Source organism: Cyanistes caeruleus, chromosome 2 (genome assembly GCF_971803275.1).
Source record: "Cyanistes caeruleus chromosome 2, bCyaCae1.hap1.1, whole genome shotgun sequence".
In the NCBI taxonomy this organism is placed as follows: domain Eukaryota; kingdom Metazoa; phylum Chordata; class Aves; order Passeriformes; family Paridae; genus Cyanistes; species Cyanistes caeruleus.
In genome coordinates, this window is record NC_141702.1 from 29,200,171 (window position 1) to 29,223,357 (window position 23,187).

General features: G+C 39.0%; 1 protein-coding gene across 3 annotated transcripts in view; it reads right to left on the reverse strand.

Annotated features, from left to right (window-relative positions):
- Positions 1-23,187, reverse strand: part of COL9A1 (collagen type IX alpha 1 chain) — a 126,326-nt gene that overhangs the window by 54,628 nt on the left and 48,511 nt on the right. Inside the window, exons 2-7 of one of the 3 annotated variants that reach the window (XM_086876213.1) lie at positions 10,955-11,037; positions 10,333-10,402; positions 9,196-9,269; positions 7,731-7,808; positions 7,460-7,592; positions 620-1,016 (exon numbers count right to left, since the gene is read on the reverse strand). In XM_086876213.1, the coding sequence (XP_086732339.1) occupies positions 620-961 (342 nt within the window). In that variant the 5' untranslated portion in view covers positions 962-1,016; positions 7,460-7,592; positions 7,731-7,808; ... (1 more) ...; positions 10,333-10,402; positions 10,955-11,037. Of the gene's footprint in view, positions 1-619; positions 1,017-7,459; positions 7,593-7,730; positions 7,809-9,195; positions 9,270-9,578; positions 9,661-10,332; positions 10,403-10,954; positions 11,038-23,187 lie in introns of those variants that run through there. The other 2 variants (XM_086876212.1, XM_086876211.1) reach the window with 2 other exon arrangements.

Consider the following 23,187-nt stretch of genomic DNA (forward strand, 5'->3'; position numbering starts at 1 on the left):
TGCCACATTATCAGCTCCAGCTGATTATTTTATGACATTTTCAATGACTAACTCTTGTTTTCAACAGAATTATTATAAGTTCTCAGCTATTGAAATTTCCTAACCCGCATCTCTAACAGCATGCAGCAACAATATACATCCCTTCAGACACATGGGGCAGCGTTCTGCTGGCATTCTCATGTAAAACTGATTTCAATCCAGTGCAATACAGCAACTAAACCTACAGAGGTGCTGAGACATGAGATGCTTCTTTTGTTGCAATATTTTCCCTTTCAGATGTACACCAAATTGGTTAACCTGTATCTACATTTTTTTGCAAACAGTGTGAGATATAGTTTAAAATTATGTCTCACTTCACTCTTTTACTCCAAAGTTGTTTTAATAAGTACAAGGATGTCTAAGGATTTTTATTATTGAAATTTAGACATAGCCTGTGTCATCTCTAAACTTACAAGGTATAAGTGTAAAATTAAAAAAACCACAGCTAGTACTTACCTGCCAAGGAGTTATTTTCTGCCATTTCTGCTTTCAGAAATGATTTAAACATGCATTCCACAGAACACAACCCAGTATTTAATGTCAAGCACTTTTTGAAGAAACAAAAGATTTTGAAACTTACCGGAACTGAAATCTGAGGATTATTTTTAAGTTTTCCAAGCACAGCAAAGCCATCAGTGTTGATTTTCCCTTTTGGCTTTATGTTTAAGGATTCTATTTTAATACAGTCAATAAAAAGTGTGACACTGTTTGCTTCCACAATAATCATAAGCTTGTGCCATTGGGAGTCAAACAAGAAAGGCAAATGTAAAAATGATGCTGTTTGGTGCTTTCCATCTGCTCCTTTATAAGAAAACTCAACGCTTTTCACTTGACCATTGAGATTCACTCCAACTTGTTCTTTTCCTGAAGAATCCTGAATCTGCCAAATAGTCCAGTATTTCTGAAGCGTGGCCCCAGTCATCCGAAAAGTAGTTAGAAAGGAATATTCATCAGGCAATCCATTGGAATATATGGCACTGTGTAGAATTAAAATACAGCACATTTGTTCTCTATTTGCTCTGAAAACTACACATACCACCACAGAGAAGGAGAAACCATTACTCAGTGGAACCATATCTTAACCATCCTTGTATCAGCACACTTCTGCATGCTGAGCCTCAAAGCAAGGTGTTACTAATGGCAAAATAACTGGTTCAGAAATGTGGGTTCTACCAATGTTTTATAATTTTTATAACCCTTTCTAAGAATAATGGATGGAGCAACAAGTAACTCCTATTTCAGATACAGAAAACATCCTACAATTATCCTAGTTCCCACTATTAGACTTACAAAATCATAGTATGACTTTACAATGACCAGGGAGAAAGCGAAGATCTGATGTGATTTTGAAGGAATAAGAATGTCTTTTGCAAATGCATTTTCTTGTTCAGCCTGCCAATAACCCTTTTGTTAAGGTAGAAGCTATCACTTTAGCAGAAATCATTGACAAATATGTGGTGAGAACCCACACTCAAAGTGTATTATGTCCTGTGACATTCAACCAGAAGACTACAAGTAGCAGGGAACAAATTTGCCACATATAAAACATCTCATATTTTAGCACTTCCTGCAAGGTGAGCTTTGGAAACAAAGGTAGCACTGCCTGTGTCACTGTGCTAAACAGTAATGTCATTTTTTATTTCAAATGTATCATTGAATCCAGTACAAAATTTAAGAAACAGGCCTTTCCATATTTATTCCATGGATCATAAAACTCTAGTGTTATATCCAGTTGACATCAATACATCATTTGCTGTTTACCTACGTTTAAGAATAAGTTTGAATAAATTCCTTAAGCATGAAGATATGCAGAGCTATTTTGTCCCAGCTTTCATTAGAATAACTTCTCAAACAAGTAGACATTTTGAACAAAGATGATTTTTGAGTGGCAGATCAACCCTATCTCAGCAGCTATTTAGACAGCATTAGTGAATCTCAGGATTTAGGCTGGGGGTGGGGGGGAAGCAGAAAAATTGTGTAAGTCAGCTCTCATTCTGTATGCTCGATGATACTGATTTACAGAGTACTTCCAGAAGCAATCTCTCTAGTTTGCAGTGTTCCAAGCTGTAGTGCAGCTGTGTTCCAGCAGGCAGCGACACAGCCTCAGCAGATTTCAGCAAGGACACGGCATGCCTGGCAGCAGCAGCAGCTTCATCTTATGAATAAAGTACCCGTACTGCTGGTGTTTCTCCTTTTCCCCACGAGCCTTTGAATACTCCTCAGAGCAGGGGTATAAGGAAGGGGAACGTTTAGCTGAAAAGTTTAGCTCTTTATATAAGGTGTGGAGATATACAAATTTGGAAGAGGTTCCTTGCCAGTAGATTTTATCTAACTCGTTGTGTTCTGTCATCATTTATTTTCTGTTTGTATCTTTTCATCTCAGATGCAAACATCAACATCTGGATATTGTAGCTTTCCCTCGGTTCTGAGCACTTTGCAGTGTTTACTGTCCCCTATCCCTCCCTGTGTTAGGTTTCTGGCCTATACAATGAGCATATATATTATTTTCTGCTCCGGGAAGATAATTCTTCTCTCTATCCAGACATACCTTCACTCTTACTGAGCTTCTGATCCAATTCACCACATCCTTTATGGCCCTTTGTGTCTTTCCTCTATAGTATCTCTTTTGAAAGTATTTCAATCCTCTACTGCTGAAACTTAACTCAGCTGGGTTATTTATCTCTTCAGTTGCTGAATCTCATTTGTTCTTGCAGGAGAGCTGGTTTTTCTACTACCACACTGAAGGTGGTATTGTTAGGTAATCTTTAAATAGCCTCCTTGTGAGATTCAGCTTTCTCTCTCAAGTTCAATGACTCCAGGGTGTCTGATAACACTGAGCCTAAAAGAAGCAGTCCTCTGTGAAGAGGTTTGTTTTTTTATTTGTCTGCACTGCTAAGTTTTGCTGTCATGGCAATACTCTTTAACTATCACACACATTCTCATCCAACCTCAGCTGACACAACTATACTGCCAAAAAGCCAAAACAACAAAAGAAACAAAAAAAAACACCTAGTATGTGAACACAGTTTTTGATTAGAATATTGTTTATACCAGATTGGTATACACCATATTAGACCATATTTAGCTATAGAATTAGTGCTTTTCAAGACATTATATGGGTTCTCCTCAGACATTAAAATAGGAAAGAAACACTTTTTCAGAAGATATGCAAAGAGAAACAATGTAAGGGCTTCTGACACTGGAAGGAGAAAATTAAGTTATAAGAAATGTATAACAAACACTAAAGATAAAAATTCAGTGCACAAACATGTATAATATTCAAATTTTTAAAAATATTAATAACCAATCAGAAGAACTGCTGCCTTTAGACTAAAGACTCAGTATCAGTATCATGACTCAACACAGTGAAGCATGACCAATCACCAGAAAGGTACTTTGCAGGGATGATTTACTGTGTAACATTTACACCTATAATTCTACAAGCAATGCAGAGACATATTCTCATCTCAGCTACTCCAACAGTAAAGATCCTTTAGTGGTTTAACTGTATTTCAGAACACATTTCTTTCCAAAGCCTGTAATCCTTATACAGGCAAAACCCTTCTGAAGTCAGTAACTTAAAATGCTAAATATTTGGAAACCATGGCAAATTTAGCATGATATTTAAATAAACAATTGTAGAGAAGCTATTTCTCCATCTCATAGCCAAGCAAAGAGTGATGAATTCTGTAATTTTATTGAACAGCTGATAGCTTTATAAGCCCTCCAATTATTTCTGTAAATTATTTTTAATATAGTTGTTTCCATTTCCACTGATTTATGGAAGGGATCCAAGCAATTATAAATTTAGATTCAGGTAAATGAGAGATGAAATAATTTATATGGAAACATATTTGAAGGCCAAAATCCAGATTTATTCCTGACCTATTTCTTGTCCCATTAAAATTGTTAATAATATAAGCCATCAGACCTTTTTATTTCATTTAGTTTTTTTCTTCTGTTTGTAAGAAAGCATTCCAGTCCTGCTTTCCTCCTAAGCTTGTACTGTTATTAACTGCTTCAGTTGTTTCTTGAATACAAGGTTAGGTCTTTTTTTTTTTTTTTATCAGATATTTGAATATTTGACTAAATTTTTAAAGTATTGGAGGGTGGGAAGTTTGAAACATTTGTAGTTCATGCAGGGAAACTTCTGAAACACTGCTATTTCTTTTAATCTTTTTCATAAATACCTGAAACTCTCACTAATCCTGTATTTTGAATACTTACCAGGAAGATTTTTTTTTGAAATTTCAAAGCTAAGTCCTACCCAGGCTTCAATACAACCAAGGTAAGGAAAGCCCTGACCCATCCCACTGACCTCAGGATTCACCAAAAGCAGAAAATTATGTTAAAAGCCCAACTATATACCTATGTAAATTCTACAGAGTAACTGTTTATTAAATTTGGGGGGGGGTTGAGTTAATTGCTTAGGTGAACTCCATTACTCACTGACTTAACTTAGTCCTTGTTAAATAACCCTTGTTAAATAAAGATTTTAGAAACATTAGCACAACCCACTGGAAGTGGCTGTGGAAATTGCTGTGGCCATTCTCATGATAATGCAGTACCATGTGACCAGGGTTGAGGGTTCTTTCTAACCCATCTCCTGAAGCTGCCTAGAATCACAGCTGACCTGGCAGAAACTACCCAGCAGCAATTGAACAAGCAATAACAATAAAACTTAGCTCAGCACTTTTAAAAACATCTGTCCTAAGTCATTAACCAGAAGCCATTTGTTAGGACTCATTACCCTTAGCTGATCTTTACTCTTCAGAAAATTCCAATTCTGAGCAAATTAATTCTCTTATGACCTAATTAGCTTCCTAGCTGCATTTTGTCACTTCTATTTCAGCATCATCATCAGTATCTGGGTGGGATAGCTTACTCACAGTGTGAAAGGAAAAGCACCTGAAGAGCTGTGGTGGCTGAATGTAGAAAAGTCAGATCTTTAAGCACATGTGCTTGAGGAGCACTGCTTCACAGAAAAACAATATTCCCAAAGGAAAAAAAAAAAAAAAACAACAAAAGAAAAGCCAGAAAATCAGCCTTTGAAATTCTCTGTATATTTCAAGTTTACCAATAAAACTTTATAAAATTTCTCCCTATTTTGTTTGGGTGTTTTGTGTGTGCATCTGTGTGTTATTATGGCAGTTGCATTTTTGAAGTCAAAGGTTTAAGGTTTTGTCCAATGCAAAAAGAGAGTTAGCCCTCTTCCCACATATAAAAAATGTGTCATGAACACATTTCTTTGTGCCAGTATGTTTTTTTAAGATCTCCATTAAAAATAAACACAATTATTATCCCAATAAAACGGATTAATTTTGTACTTACTAACTGGCAGATGCCTACAATATGCACATAGATTAAATTGAAAAATGATGGGTTCACCATGTCCAGCAAAAACAGCTATATGTCATGGCAGTTCCACACAAAGTTTTTACACCATTATTACACCACACCAGTTAATGGAGAACACTGTATTGATCAGTCAGCACATTTTACTCTAGAAGAAGCACTGGACAATGGGAATTTATTTGGATGATGGGAGAAGCTGTGTAATGACTTGTGTGCAATCATTTCTGTTCATTCTGGGATATATGTCTGGGAAACCTTTCAAAGCAGCAAAAAAACCAAGCTAGAAGTAAGTAACATTTTAAGGAAGCTCTGTGAGTTTTCCAAGGCATAAGCTATTGCTGCATCGAAGACGGAGTGCTGAGCCATGCCCATTCAATTGAGCTCTCATTCCCATACCACATAGCCACTCTAAAATGCCTCCTCTGCCTTAGTATAGATCATCATGTGTTAGCCTAAAAAGTTATTTCCCTGTTGCCAATGTGTCTGATGAGGGTCCCTCCCCAGTGCTCCTATGGCACTTGGGCTGTATCAGCCATCCAGCTCAGGAAGCCCATGCTGGCCATTTTCCCAGACTCACTCTGTTTTTCCCTCCCCATGCTCTCGATGCAGCCGGAGCTCCCCGGCCGGGGGCGGGGGCCGGAGGGTGATGCCCTGGCTGTGAGCCCCGGCCGCCCGGCCCGAGGAGCAGCGCTTCAGCACCGCGGGCAGGGACAGCTCCGGGAGCCGGGCTCGGCCCTGCCCTCCCTCCCTCGCTTTCCCTCCCCTCCCACCGACAGGAGGACCAGGCTGTAAAAGAACTCTGGAGCAGAGCGGCGAGCTCGGGCTCAGTGACAGAGGAGCAGCACAGTGAGGCACTGGAGCACACTCGGGAACCAAACCTTCAATCCATTTCCTGGGCCAGAGACCCCAATGGCAGGAGTCAGCTCGGATGCTGCAGTAAGGCAGCTGACATCGGCTTGTTCAGGGGTAACTTGTGTACATCGAGCACGTATTTCACTAGAACCACCTACAGCAATAAGTCTAAACTCTCTTAAAAGTGAAAATATTGCTGCTTTTATCTGAGAATCTCCAGCTTTTAGTGAAGTGATGATCCCATTTGCTGTCTGTGTTTGGATTCACATTCATGCAATAGCAGCCTTGATTTGTGTCTGGGACTGAAAGTAGCCGTGAGCCCAATGTAACCTAACACTTAAACTCTAAAGTAGCTTAATCTGGTGGCTATGAAGATAGGAGCCAGGGAGGATTGCAGCAAGAAAAGCTGTTAGTTATAGCTGGAATAAGACAGAAATGCTTCACAATCCAATTATTCCTAGCTGAAACAGTAGTCCAGTTAATGGTCTTGTCACTTACTTGCTAAGTTGAGGCATTCTTAATTACATAAGGTGCTGGAACAGAATCCAGACTTGCATAAATTTGGCAAAGACATCTCTACCCTGCTGTACTGTCTCTATTCCTTCACCAGCAGCAAGTCTGGTCTGTAAAGCACAAACACAATTAGATTCCTGAAACCTGACTTCTATCACAAATCCATTGTAACATGCTAAATAATAGCATTCAACTTTTATAGATAAATGACCATAAATCAGCCAGGAACATTCATGTACCTGTTACCTAAAACAAATACACAATGAAAAACCACCCTTACCTCAGAATCAGTGAATTGTTATCCTACCTGGCCTCTGCAATCCTCATGTGATCAGAAAGATCCCTTTGTGTCAATATTTTAAGAAAACTTTCTTCCCTCTCCTCCTTTTACATTTTCTTTGCCTCCCTATTTCAAGTCAGCAGCAGCTTCTGACATTACTTTCAAGCAATGAATGCCTTAGTATCAGCAAATCCTGAGTCAGTCTGAGCAACATCATGGGCTAGAGGAAAGTGGAAGTCCCTGAAATTGCTGCTATAGAACCGGTCTGATCTGGTGGTGGCAATGAAAAAAAAAGTTCAATTCCTCTTTCCCCTTCTGAAAACTTTTCAAATTTGGTGATCTAACTGGTAGGAGATCTACCACTGAAAAAATAAGATTGCAAAATATCTGTATTTTAAAGCCAGACAAGGAAGGCATTACCTGGTTGGTATCCTGAAGTCTACATTGGGTCCCAATTTATAAGCTACTTGTAGAGAAGTGGATCCCACTACTCTCTCTATAATTCCTTGGGAAGCAGCTTTTTCTATTTGAAACTGAGAAATCAGGTCAAAGCCTGCAAGAAAAAAGAATATACACATCCATAATGTAGCTTTCATTTTAAAGTGAGAACTGTGCTGTCAGAGAGCTGAATATAACCTGACAATTTTTTTGAACACCAGCTTTTTCCTGAAAAAGTCTGGATGCTACTTGCCTGGTAAGTCATCTTGGCCAATCCTGATTGTTGGGCAGATATCAATTCTGTGACTGGCACCCAGAATAACTGGTAGTCCTGCAAAAAAAAGTGAATTTACTAACCATGTGCCTGCACATTGCTGCAGATCACCTTATAAAATTAACTGAAGCAACTGTAAGATTATTATGAATTGAACAGAGCTATAAATAATAATAATTAGAGGTATATAATAATTTAAACTGTACTCAGTAAGTAAGAGGTATAAGAAAATAATCATCTTTTTCTAGAGAGCTCCAAATTGAAAACAGTAATTTGATATGCTATTTGATTTTCTTTTTCAAGCCTTTAAATGAGAGTGTTACAATAATTATTCTCTTGCCGAGCTGTTGAGAAATAGTAATAGTTTAAAAAGGCCTGCTGTGTAAGGTTTTGGGTTGTAACTTTTGGTGGTTCAAGCAAACTTAAAAAAAAAGTCAGTTACCTAAATCAACAGTCTCCCTACTCCCAAGGAAACTTAAACAAACCTCATGCCAACTAAAGAATTTGTTGTGAATCAGTTGGCATCTTTTCCACCCTCTCTGTTATTCCAAGCTTTCCCACTTTTCTCTGTGCCAAATTTGATCAGAAAATGAACATTCATGAAATGCAGGATGGTGGCAAGAAGACTTTACAGCCTTTTTTGTTTACCCAAATGAGAACCTAGAAGAAATTTGTTTGAGGAAACTAAATCTAAAAATCAATTTTTCAGAATATTATTTGTCAAAAAGCCTTGTCATGACCATAAGACCTACAAAATGCCCAGAATTAAGGAAGGAGGAAGGAAAAATAAGCATTTATTTGAAAAGTTTAAGATCCAGGTACAAGTGCAGTACCAAGTCAATCTGGAAAACGCTAGCAGAGTGTGGGTAGGGAAGAATGAAGAGTGGAAGCTGGAAGGAGAAACATTTCTAACCTACAGAGAGCCTCTTGTGTGCTGCAAAAGCTCAACCCTAAATGTGGGTTTCCTTCTGACAACATAGGCTTAAAGAGAACATTCAGGTTGACATGTTACACCTTAGAAAAGACCTCATTCTATATTCTTAGATGAGACATATGGCTGACATCCAGCCATTCACATTTTATACCCAGCAAATAAAATAGAACCAGTTTATTACCACATGTAGCAGAAGAATATCTAATTAGAAGCACTGAAAGACAGGGAAGGTTTGTGTTCTGTATTTACCATCTATGTCCAGATTTTAATCCTTACCTTAAAAATACATCTAATAGCAAATTTAAAGCAACACACACAGCTCTTGCTTTTTTTCACTGTTTTTCATATATATCCTTCTATTCATCCATACATACATAAGTGCACATAGACAGCTCTCACTTTGTGTGATGGCTAGCTACAGAGAATTTTTGTTTTGAATAAACACAGAATAATTCTTTTGACATTCAAAATTACACAAAGATAAAATGTAGATAAAATCTGTCTCCTTACTTGATTGGTGCTGGATGGTGGCTGAGATGAAAGACCAGAGAAAACTACACAGGTAAAAGAAAGCTGTAATTTTCCTGTAAACAGAATGAAAACTCCAATATGAATCTATAGTTTCTGACAGGTTTTGTTATTAAATTTCTCCTCCAAGCCATGCATATTAAACATAAAAAATACCAGTTAAGGATTTGCTAACAGATTTGACAAGACAATCTCTTTGACAAGATAATTTCTTTACATGACAACATTTTATTTTTGCCTTATAATAAAACATGTCAATAAAGCTCTTTCTATTGTTGTCCCCCTCATATAATGCTGGCAAGGACAGCTTTCACTGTTCTAATCTCTTATTTACAGATGTCTCTAAATCCCACTTGTTCACTTACCAGTGGCTTTTCATCTTCACTGCTGGATTTCTTCACTTCTCTCATGTGAATACGCGGGGTATATCATCACACTGCCTGCTTCCCTCTCATTAGTCTGACAGAGGAGTGCAGCAGTGGGTGCAGACAGCTGCTCCTGCCCCACCAGGACCCAGCAGAGAGGGAGGTGCAGGCTCTGGGCTGGTTTTAATCTTTCCAAGGGAAGGAGGTGGAGGCTGGAAGGACATGTGTGTCCTGGTGGGCTCTGAGGGCGGACCTCTGGAGCCAGCCAAATATAAAGAAGCCAAGAGAGCAAACTAAAGGCTGCTTCTTTCACCAGCAAGAGGGCAGGGAGATTCAGAAGATGTGAGTTCAGCAAAGCCAGTCTCTGAATGGTGGGACCTGCTGTTCAGCCAGGCAGGGGAATGAATTATATGTACCAGGAGGTGTGAGAAAGCTGGTGGGCCTGATATGGTGTTATGACTAAAAGCTCTGAGAAGTAGGAAGTCCCTGTCCTATTAAGAGGATATTTTCATTTCTCACTGATTTACTCCTGAGGTGACCTCAGGAGAAGCCTGTCTGGTGAAGTCCCAGTTGGTTTTTCTGAATAAAACAGGTTATGTAAAAGGGTTTTCATTGCTTGTATTCTAACCTCCAAGGCATACATAGGCACTGTTAAGCAAACTCCTGTTCTGTTGTCATTGATAAAGCACTCCCTTTCCAAAGGGACTATTACGTATGTTTGGACACACAAAGACATTTACTCATATTTGCTCACCTGGATGTAAAAAGAGAGAGAAAAACTAGAATCTGTATGCATGATCAAGGTAATAAAAAGCCAGAAGGTCCTGAAAGGAAGCGCAGTGAAAATTCATGTATGTATCGAAAAGTATGCTAGGTTTTTCTTATACATCACGTTTGTAAGGTTTCATCTTCTCTAGACATGGAATATGTAGTGATATTCTGGTTAGTAACACCCTAGATTTCCAGATTTTTCAAAATGTGGAATATAGGAAATGCAATAATCTCTGCTGTCTGATAAGTGCCTGGAGAAATAAATGGGTAATGAACTATCAGCTTCATCCCAATTTGCTGTAAATCACATTCCCAGTATTGCTAATTTCAGTGTTAACGTAGTTTACAGTTTTAAATCTATTGTTAGAATACAGTATTCATTGGACATGAATAATGTCTAATTTTGATGCCTAAGGCAGTGAAGCTTTGGTGATGCTGTTTTTTCACCCTTCAAGAGAAAGATACACCCTGGGACCCTTGTGGTCCAGCACAATTGTGAACATACCAGCACCAGGATTGTCTCATGAAACCTCTGGCAACTAAAAACCAAAAAAGGTCAAATACCAAATTGATTTCACAAGAAGTTTGCCCAAGTGACCACACACCTGAGTGCCTTTTTCCCCCATGCAGCTATTTCCATTGTGGCATCCAGAGGTACCCACAGGGCATGAAAGGAGTCTATAAGGAGCTGGAAGAAGAGCAGCACATGGAAGTCACTTGAAGCTATAACAAAAGGGAGTATGGCATATGAAGGAATGACAGAGAGCATGCAGGGCTTAGAAAGAATACCAGAATCTTTGTGAAGGAATGGAAAAGTCAGGTGCCAAACCATCTCTTTTGTTGTCTATAAGCTGTGGCATTTCCTTTGCCTTTGAGACTGCTTAGCATTGCCAATTTATTTGAGTCAGTATTAAGGAAGAAAAGGCCATTCCAATAGTTAGATACTGAACTAATTAGTACCACCTTACAGTAAGTTTGCAATATTTTTTGGTACATGGTGTGAAGATATCTGCCATCCATTGTGTCTGGGGTTATTCACACACACATCATCCTCTCCTAGAGGGGAAGTCTTGTTCAGAGGAATTCAGAGAACATATACTCTGTTTCTGGGCAGTCTATAATGTAATTTTGCTTGCATTTCTTTGCAGCAATTCTCAAGGGTGGAACTTCTTTTATGTCTGGAGTATTTTCCCAATACAGGATCTTCAAAAGACATTTTTACTGAAATAAAACATAGGAGACACTATGTAACTAAAGCTGGGAAAACACATTTACTATTCTCTTTGTGGGCAAAAGAAAAATTCCTTAGAAGACTAATAGCCTCGGGTTGCTCTGTGTGCATTTTGATGTCTTTATCTCGAAGGAAAACTCTGTGATGAAATTCCTGACTAGATGTCCTCCTAATAATTATCACATCACCTTGAAAGAGCCAGAAAAATATTAACCTACAAACCAGTGGTAGCAGATTTAATAGCCCCACAATCTAGCAAATATTATTACCATTTCAAGAAAATGTAAACTGGCATAGGTGGAGTATGTATCTTATGTATCTTGCTGTCACAGAGACAGTCTCCATCCAACTAACACTCATGTTTAGCTGATCCGACTATTTTGATGTCACTTTATGTCACTTCATAGTTTTCTCTTATGGATTGGACCAATATAAAATTTTTTTCAGAAAAATTCAGTGGGCAGTGGTCGCTGTTAACCACTTGCTCAGGGATTCATAATTTGAACACCAACTGCTCATCTTTTGAAAGTGGGTTAATTAAACAGTGATGAATTTGTTCAAATACTATCTCCTGAAAATAAGCTATGTAGGAATGTCATCACCTCACTAGCAGGTGGAGGTGTGCTTACACACCTGACTTCACATTCCACTCCTCAAATATCTGATTCCATATTCATTCCATACTCCTTCTGTGAAGCTTGACTTGGACAACAGGTATTCATACAGCAGTCCCTTGGGAATGTGTCTGAATTGGAGAGAAATACCAAATGGGTGGACCCAGCTTCTATTGCAGATATAAAGCTTGGTCTTTGTGATGAAAAGGTTTGCAGCAAGGTGGCTGCAGTTGGACTTTCAGGAGGTGTAATCCAGTAAAAACCAAAAAAAGTCTAAAGGCATGATTTAGAGAAGACTACATGGAAGAAAAGGTTTCTCAGTTCAAGCTTGGGTTTACAGCAATTTAGGATGACTAAATTAAGTGAAAAATCCTTTTCTGATGTTTATTTTATGTCTGGACTTGAAGGAGCTCAATTTCACCGACCCGTACTTTTGAGCAAGACTTGCAGAAGGACCTAGGCAAGTTTGTTCTTCCCCTGAAAGTATCTGTGACATATATGCAGGTACTGGGTTCCCAAGAACAAGCTTTGGAGCTGGAGGAACCGAAGTCCAGTTTGCACTGTTGAAGTGGGGCCTCTGCCTGTGTGAGTGATCCCATAAGGGACCAGAGGATCATACTCCCAGCCCTACACAGCTCTTCCACACACAGCTGGAGAGGAGGGGACCAGCAGGGAAGACATTAGTTCTTGTTGCCTGTCTCTCTCCTGTCTCCTGGAGACCATTTCTCTCCCGCACAGTCTTCTCTGAATTTTGCTTTTAGCCTTTTCATGTGACTTCAGCCTCTTACGGCCACTTTCTCTGTTCCATTTACAGTAACAAAAATCTGCTTTATACATTTCAAACCTTCTTTTTCCTTACCTATAGGTAAGGGTATAGTAAGGGTCACTGCTCTCCCTGGAGTTCGCCAGACCCCAGGATAAGCACATACCACACTCTTAACATGAGTGAGTTTGTTTTTACATTGTGTTTGGCTCTCTCAGCTCAAGAGTAACTGTGTGGCTGTGAGTGATGGCATTTCTGAAAGACCTGTTCCTTATTAATCGTGCTAAGAGTTAAGGTTACTTGGAGCTGGGACTGATCTCACTGACATCAGGGGCAAAACTTGCACTGACTTAAGCGCCTTTTAATTAAACCAGCAACAAATAATTAAACCAGCTTCCTCAAGTGTAGGGTAATTGAATTGACAGCAAAACTATAATCCTTGTCAGGTTCCAACACATCATCAGAATTAAACAAATAATCTATTATCCAATAAATTCTTACCTTCATCATAGAAATGTAATTTTCTGTCCAAAATTTTAAGAATTTTGGCATGGGAAGAAAAACAGCTTTTCTTTCCAACCTGTCACATGCCATTTTACATAAAGACTAAACAACCTCTTTCTAGTAGAGGTCACTCAAAAAAACCTGGGAATTCTTGGGGCCAGATTCTCACCTCCTCAGCACAATCCTCTTTCTAGGTGAACCTCACTGTAATGGCACTGCAGCCAATTTGTGAACACCTAGGCTGTCCAATGTAATCTACAAAATTCAACAAATCCCTCAGGAGTGCTCTTGGAGCACAAATAGAGATGGTCTCTATATGAAGACAGACAAATTTCCACCTTAGCTCTATGTCCCCTTGTCATAATAATTCTTTCTGTGGATGAGGCTTGCAGTTCCCATTACCTTTGAATGAAAGTCTATACTGTGGTATCATTCCTATTTTTATTTCTTTCTAGGTCAGAAGATTTGTATGTTGTCTCCAGGGGTGTCAGACAGCAGTTATCCCCAAATGTTACAGTCAGTGCTTCAGATTATCCTAAATACAGGAGAATTTATTTTCTAGTGGAACAGGAGAGAAAGTGAAAAGTTAAGCAGATTTCAAATGTAATATTGCCAATATTGTTATGAACACTGCTGTGTTTCAGCAGAGATTATGACTCTGATCTCACTTAACATACATCTGCGTCCATCTACTGATCACACTCATTCTCAAAAACTAAAATAAGATCAGAAACAGGCTCTGCTGTTATTTATTCATTATTTGTTGAGTATAAAATGTAGTGAAAATGTTCTCATTTATAATTCCAAATACTATTACCAAGCTCTGGATCCAAATTTCATGTAGCTAAAAACAAAATAAGATAACCCCCTCAAATTTGGAAGTATTTTCAGTCAGTTTAATGAGTCTTGATAAATATTGTTTTATGTTGTTCTCTCTTCTAATACCTCTAAATATATTAAGATTCTTTTCTAGACAAAATTACTTTAACTGAACTTTTTGTAATTGTTGACACAATGGTACTTAATTCTGTTGACATTTATCTCTAAATACTGCAGCAAGATAATTTGTTTTACTGTCATCAAATACCCTTTGAAAGAGATCATGACACCAGTAAGAAAATATCTGTTGATTGAAATGGGATCAGGTTTACCCTCTCTAACACCAGCATTTGTGCACCACAACACCGGTTCATAGGTAAAAATACGCGTAAAAATAAAATGAGTGTATGTTTACTTGAGAGGGGCACCAGGTTTTCTCCATCACTCCCCACCTCTCTGCCTGCGTTCCCTGGCCAGACTCAGCATCCTGCCTCTTATCCTCAGCCCAGCCAAGCTCCAGCTGCCTGGACTCAAGGATGGGACAGGATCCACCCCAGTCCAGAAAGCACAGGATGAGAGATCCTGACAGGGTGGGAAAGGAAAGAAATAGGCATATCTGGCTACTTGGTTACACAAAATAGCAAATTCTAAGGCTCAGATTCTGATTTTTGTGGCATAAGGGGGGGAAAAAAGCTATTTCACACTGTTGATGGCCATGAGGATTCTGTAAGATTTTTTTTGAAAATGACAAAGTCCTCAGATTTTCCAAAAGTAATTTCAGGATTTTCACAGACTCAGGACATGACTACATAGTTTCATGGTTATTCAAGGACTACCTGAACAGCTCTGGGATGGGGACAGTAGGGTGCTCTGTTCATTTTGAAATGAAAGCTCTGATTCAACCAAGTGTGGTATTAAGACCACAGAAAACTGGCACACACAGGCCCTTTATATAGAATTGATGACATCTAGAATATGTATTTCCATCTTCAAGATATGTTCTGTATCAAAAGAACCGTTCCAAATTTTAAAAAATTCTGTTTCGTCTTTTACGAGAAATATAAAAGACATATAACAATAGCACAAGAATTAAGTACTTGAAGTATAATATTAGAAGCTTGTAAGTATTATAATCTATATAATTAAGGTCTGCAATTTCATTGTACTGATTTTGCACTTCCAATTACACCTGGTTATTGACCTCAGCAGAGCTACGGAGCTGCAAAAAATGTTCCAGACAGGAATTCATTGAGAAAAAACTAAGAACCACAATTTTTTTTTACCATTATTCCTTTTGTTTTCTCCCAGTGAACCCAACATTATGCCACAACAGGCAGCTTCTGAACAGTGTGCTGCCAAAATGAAAACCACAAAGAAGGAATCAAAGGGCAAATTTCATGATAATTTTCAAAGCAGAGGGAAGCTTATTAGAGAAGTCCCACAGAGACTTGTACAAAAGCCTGTGCCATTTGAAATACTCGTAAATGTGATCTGGAAGGCAGGTATATAATGGGGAGGTAACATCTGCAGATAAAGGAAGTTACCAGAGTAATAAAAATGAATATTTGAAATTACCTGAGGAATAAAAATTGAGCTGGCAGTGTGCCTCTGTGTCCAGGAGGACCAATGATACCCTAGGGTGCATCAGAAGAGTGTGGCCAACAGGTTGACAGAGGTGATTGTCCCCCTCTGCTGTGCCCTGGTGAGGCCACAGCTGCAGTGTTGTGCTCAGTTCTGTTCTCCACAGTTCAAGAAAAACAATGAGCTACTGGAAAAGATCCACTGGAGGGCCATAAAGGCAATAGAGAATCTGGAGAATCTCTCTAATGAGACTTATCGTGGTTTGTATCCAGAGATACCACCTGGTCCAGCCTCCTCTCAAAAATCACATTTCAGGGCCAGAGCAGGTTGCTTAGGGCCTTAGCAGGCTGGGACCTGCCCTTGAGTACTCAAGGGCAGAGAATCCAGAACTTCTCAGGGTGACTGTGCTGTTTGTTCAAGCAGAATTTCCACTTCTACGTCTTAAGAACATATTGGAACCTGTGTTTGTTAGCACTCAGAGTTTCTGGGCCTCATTCCTCATGCTTCCTCTCTTGCCCTTGAGAATAAATGTAAGAAGGACTTTCACTACCACAAACAAGATAGTTATTTTCCATCTAGTTTGTGTAGTTTTAAGTAGCTATTTCTGCTGCAAGAGTGTGAGGAATCAAGTGCTCAGTTTAAGAGCAATGCTTAAGAGACATGAAAGACCACATGAATTCAGAAAAAAAGTAATTTACAGTGATATCTGGAAGATATTTCTTCTGGAAAGCAACATGGAAAACTTCTCTTAAGAAACAAAACAAAACAAAAAAGATAGAGGTTGATTAGAAAAGTGTTAACCATCTTTTCATCTTGATTCATGTTTTAATGGTTGACTTTAAAAAAGACTAGTAAATGTTTTAATGCAATTCATTGAAGTAGGAAGGTGGCATGCTTATAAATAAATCTATGTTGATTATGTAGTGGTATAAGCTCTGTCTCTCATGTTACTGATGCAATTCTCTGAACTGCATCTCATCAGACATGATTAGATACTTCCTGTTGTCATGTGTAAATTAGTCACTCCTGCAAATGTCACAGAACTTGGTTATTTGCTTTCTCATTTATTTTTGTTATTATCTATATCTGGATTGCCCAAGACAACTGTTGTTACTACCTCTTTTTAATTCTGATTTTTTTTGTCACCAGTGGGCTCCACGTACAACAAACCTGGTAAGTCTTATTGTCTGAAGATGTTATACTTTCTGGGTGTCTTTGGTTCAATTTTTGTATGTAAAGTCAAAGTATTTTTAACAGTAAAACTTCTTATAAAGTATCTCAAGATTTCTTGCCTTTGCTTACAGTTGAGATGGTACTTTGTTCACATGCCTTCCTAAACTAAGTATGAATCTAAAAAAAACCTCAAGCAAAAGTATTAGGAAGATGAGCATTCAAATCTAGTTTCAATTGTGGCTTACAAATCAAAAGTCAGGTGCCTACAAAAACCAAATAGGGATGTCTCCTGTGTACAGGATTCTCATCTCCATCCACAGGAGCTATGCATTAAAACAAAATGGGAATAAAAATAACCTCACTACAATGTTATGAAACGTCAAGGACATTTCTTCACAAAACCTAAGATCTTGCCTGGGTTATGCAGACTGTGCTGCATGCTGCAGCCACTCTGGAAAGCAGCCAGTTGCTGCAAAGATTTACAGCACAATTTAAATAGTTGAAAGGAAGGTGCATGTTCAACAGGGAAGCAGTGGAGCAGAGCATTAACCATGGGATAGGACTTCGGCCTCTTCTAGGTCAGCACTCAGCCTTACTCAGAACCAAATAAAAGTTGTTACTATCTCCTGTCTGTTAGTCCGTGTGAAATGAATTAATGATCCCAGGCCAATCCTTGGCAGACAAAAACACCACTGAAAAATCACCCTCCCTTCTGGAAACTTTGTAAGAAAATCCAGAACTAATCTGGCATGGAAAATGAACTGCCTTGTCTCTTCGAACCAAGGTCTTTCCAGGCTAAGAATAAAACCAGGTGGTAGAAAAGGTGAGCAAGTATCTACTTGCCTGGAATTAGCAGTTTGGGGGATAATCAGATGCTTTACAGGAGCACAGTATCTCTCAAGCCCTTGTGAATCCATCTAGAAAACACAGGTACTTGTGAGCAGCACTCTATTCAGTACTATACTCAGTATTTGAGACAGAGGCTTATGTTTGAATTAAAGACTATTTAGATTTATGCTAGCAATTTGAAGGATCATTTTAGGTCTGAGTTCTCTTCAACCAAATCTTAAAATAATTAAAGTACTGGATGGAAGAGCACAAATATCCTGCTTGTGTTTGGGTACAGTGAGTTTACCAAAGGTGTGACAGACTCATACACTAGTTCAGCTTTGCAGGGGTTTCTGGAGGTCCTCCTGTCCATCCCCTGCCCAGAGGAGGGCTAATCCCAGGTGCTGAAAACCTGTCAAGTTTTGTTTTCCCCAAAGATAGACAGCTTGTTCCACCATTCAATTATTATCTCAGGTGGATACTTCATAAATATGCTTACTTGCAGCATTCCAGCTGAGCTACTTAGCAGTCCTGGAGCACAGAAGTACCAGCAAAACTGCTCAACACAGTCAGCATATAAATATGAGAGAGAACCTTTTCTACATTCACTGTCAGTCAGGCTGTCCTCTGTAGCTCTAGGACATTTCTCCGAGTATTGCAGATGCTTTGATGTAATTGAGAATAATACTCCAGGGCACTGAACACAATTTTCAAGGAAATGCAGCTCAGATTTGACACAAAGTGTCCTCTGGTTCTGTGAAATTTCAGTAAGTATTTTCAGGAAATTTCCTATATTCAAGTTATCTATGTCTTTAAGCCTCCTCTGTAATCTCATTTAATGCCGCTCGGAAAAAACTTTTTTTAGGATGAGTTCAGGTCTATATTGGAGAAGCCTTTCCTGGCATAATAAGGACAGAGTGTGGGATTTCTTGTGACATTTTTATACTGGAAAAGTTTTAGTGTATATGTGTGTATATATATATATATATATATATACACACCTCTACATACATACATACATATATATATATGCACACACATATATATACAATTATACCAGATAAATGGGCTTTCATCAGAACTGGAATAAGTGAGTCCAAGAAAAGCAGAGCTTCATTGCAAGGAAGCTGTCTAGACTGAGAATTTCTTCCCAGTGTGAGGAGGGCTGTTGACTGCTGCAACCCGATTAGTGAACTGACTTATCTGTCCAACAGATGGAGTTTCAAAATCACCAATGCTCAGATTCTCACACTCTGCTGCTCATTCATTATAAGTTAAATTAGTTCTAGACACATATTAGTACTGCTTAATATTGATAATTCCAGATGGAGAGATGAATTAATTACTGCCCTTTTTCATCTTTATGAATATTTAAGCTGTTAAGACACTAAGTCAGGTTCTATCTTTAGTTATATTGCTGAGATACTCAAGAAACGTGATCTTTTGAATTTTTGTACTCAATATCAAGTACTCTGCTATTACCTACACCTTGCCTAAAGACAGTTTTACTGCATAAATATCAGAACAATTAATTCTGTCAAATACTAGTAAGCTTTACATTCTTGTGTTAACTATTATACATCTGATGTACATGACCTTTCATTCTTTTCTGCACTCTGCATATTTGGAAGAAATAATAAAACACATGTCCACCTTTTAATTACAAAAAGACATTTTGTTAACTTCTCCATTGTGATCCCATATTTTCTATAAGCTAATATTTCTTACTGGCTTAATACTGTGGATTTTGGAGAATTTTCATTTACTTCACAACACAAAAATCCTCCTATCACAAATGAAAAACTGAAAGGGAAGTGCAAGTGCAACAGCCAGGAGAGTGATCATGGACTGAGCTGGGATATCTGGATAAAGAACTGTGGACTGATGGCCATTCCCATCCTCACCAGAAACAAGATCCAGTCCTTTGGGGTCTAGTTCCAAATTCTCATGTTTAAATCATGCTTTTTTATTGTATCCTTGCCTTCTGCCCTGATGAATCTTGCATCACTCTCTGCATACAGCGTAGCCAGGAGCATACATGGAATGCCTGGCCTTCAGTCACTCCCTACAGAAGAAATTGAAGCTTGATCTCTTATGTGCTGGACATCTGGGCAGACTTGTGGGCTATTTTACATACAGAATAGCTGTGTTGGTAACATCACCTGTAACCACACTGACTGTTGATTTGAAAAGGCTGGAACCTGATCATTCTTCCCAGGATGAGGTGTGAAGGCCTGATCACCAGGGTGGACTGCATCTTCTGGATGCCAGAGGTAGGGAGGAAACTTCCTCAGGTCTTTAGTCAGACACTTGAGCTCTAGGTGAGGATTTTAAGCATGTTCCTGTTGGTTCCCAACAGGCATTAAGCTATGTCTATCTATCTTTATGCTCACTGAATAATTCCACAACCTGGATCCTTTTTGAGGAGGAGAGCTATAGAACTAGAATTTTAAGTATGCATTCAGTTAAACCTCTTCTTTAGTCTGTATTCTTTTTTTAAAAACTTTCTGGGCGTTTCACTTGTTACATAATCTTAACATTTACCCTGGGAATTTCCTGGGAGAGTTATCTTATGCTACATTTTGTACAAATGCTTCAAACCAGTATGAAAAAAAGGAAACACACTGAAATGGGCTTGATGAAACACGTTAGCTGTGCAAGGGTCTCCAGAATTTCTCAATGCTCTCTGTTGAATTAATCCTAAAAAATTATTCAATCAGCTATCATAAACTGGTAAAAAAGCTAAAGAAAATTATTGATTGACTGGCATCACCCATTACTGGCCACATCTTTCCATTTTGCAGCAGGGTTGAGACACTGCAGTTTAGCAGGTTTTTTTCTTTGCTGGGGGTTGTTCTCTTAGGTATATTGAACTGGATGGAAGCCAAAGGTAGAAATGTCTGTAAATTATCACATCTTCAAGAGCAATAATAAGCTTGGAGTGTCCCTGACATTCAGAAATGGAAAGATATTACTTGAATAGAGATGTGTATCTCATAGCAAAGAGGCCAAGAAAATGCTGTAAATGCTGCAGGTGTAAGGAAATGAGTGAGTACATACCATGCTGTATGCAGATTCAGATTCTGTGGTCTGGCATGTGCTTGAAAGTGGTAAAAAGGAGATAGAATTAGGTTTTCTTCATTGAATTGTAACTGCATTTATTAATATTTATAAAATGTCTCAAAAATAAATATCAGGGATGCTGAATTCATCATTACTCAGTGAAATAGTATGTAGATAACTGAAGGACACCCAGAGTTCTGAAACACAATTCCATAATATTTTTCTTGCTGGGTAAATATGGAATATTCCACTGTGAATAAGTACACACTCAGGACTAGTGTGAATACAAGTACTCTCCAGTAGATCCTGGAAGTCACTTTTCTACCATTGTGAAATACGGTTGAGGCCTGAACAGAATGGACAGCTGGCACCTGTGGTTGGACCAGAGTTTATGTTCACAGTGCACAGTGTAGGCACATCATCCCAAGCACTGCTAAATACCCCAAGCACTGGTACATCTCCATCTTTCACCTACATAACCATCCAAAAACATTGAACATTTGCTCAAGATCAGTGGACATTTTTCCTTACAGCATTATCAGCCACCTTCAAGTAGATGTCCCAGAGAACACACTTGATGTTCAGCTGAGATTTCCATTTCTCTGGATGTATTTCTGGAAGTGAAGTGAAACTGCTAAGTGCTAAATGTTGGATCACAACCTTGGGTTGCAGTTCTCAGCCCAGAGCACTGAGTGCCAAATGCAGGTGAAAGGACTACAGTCTCCAGGGAGAGCAGTGACCTTCCTTTAGGGAATCTGCCCATCTTGCTATCAGCAGCAATGTGGAATGTGGTCTCTTCTCTTATCCTTTAAACACTCAGGGCTAGAACAAATTTTACACCTGTTATTTAAACTGCTTTGTAGAAACAATCAAAAAATGCAACTCCTATTCCAAAAGGCTAAGATTAAAATGGAAGAGGATATTGATGGTGTCAATAAATAAAGAAGTCTTTAATGGATTGCAACATTAGACCGATGATTTGGAGACTGTAGATATTTGATGCTGTTTAGGGAACGGGGCCTTTGAAGGAGTCTGCCTGGGGTAGCAAGGACTGACAGCTACCTGGAGGTCCCCCAGGACAGGCCTGGCACTGCTGTGGTATCTCTGGAGAGGGGCCTGATGGCCCCAAGTGTCTGACATGAGGCCAGGATGGGGGCAGCCAGTCAGGGGCAGCATCAGAAGAGAACTATCGGGCTGAGGGAAGTGATTCTTCCCCTCTTCTTCACTCTGGTGAGACCTCACCTTCAGGGCTACATCCACTCTGTGGCCCCAACATAAGAGGAATGTGAACCTTTGTGCAGGATGTGAAAAGTCCAGAGCAGAACCCTGAAGATGATCAGAGAGCTGGAGCACTTGCCTGTGAAAACAGAGATAGCTGAGATAACTGAGATAGGGGTTATTGAGCCTGAAGAAGAGAAGGGTCCAGAGACACCTTTGAGCTGCCTTCCAGCAGTTAAAGCAGACTTATAAAAAGCCTTTTACATGGGCAGACAGTGATAGGACAAGAGTGAATGGTTTTAAAATGAAAGAGGGTAGAGAGTGTAGTAAGGAACCAGAGCAGGTTACCACAGGAGCTGTGGCTGTCACAAGTGTTCAAGGCCAGATTGGATGGGGCTTTGATCAGCCTGGGCTAGTGGAAGGTGTCCTTGCCCACGGCAGGTAGTTGGAAATAGATGACCTTTAAGGTCACTTCCAAGCCAAACAATTCAATGATGATGATGATGTCTGGTCCTCACTAAAGACCTCAGATTTTTAGGTGACACATCCAGAGTCACAATATCTTCCTGAAAATACCTTAGTGCCAAACCCCACAAGACAATTTTAACATGCAGAGGAAGATACTCTATCCACAGAGAATAGCTTGTCTGGGAATGACTGGCTGCAGCTATGCCAACTTATTTAATAATTTATAACCATGACAGTATGCAGTCCTTTTGCTATTTGAAGCCTGGAAGATGAGGAGATTTAAGTCAACATGTAGTTCAATAAGTAGCCATGGGAAGTAACTCCAAAAAGGGCTAGTGTTCTGGAAACAAAAAACACAGCCTCAGGATCTGAGATGGATGGTGATGGGTGGGGTAATTTCTGGTATCAAAGATTAGGAGATTGAAACAAAAATCACAAGAGTAGAGAGATCAGGAGATGGTAGATTTAAGAGCAATCTTTTTTTGCCTTTTCTGGAGAAAAAACTTAGACTTTTGTCAGGGTACAAATATGAGAGAAGTAAAAGAGAGGGGAAATTTAGATGATTCCTAGAATGTG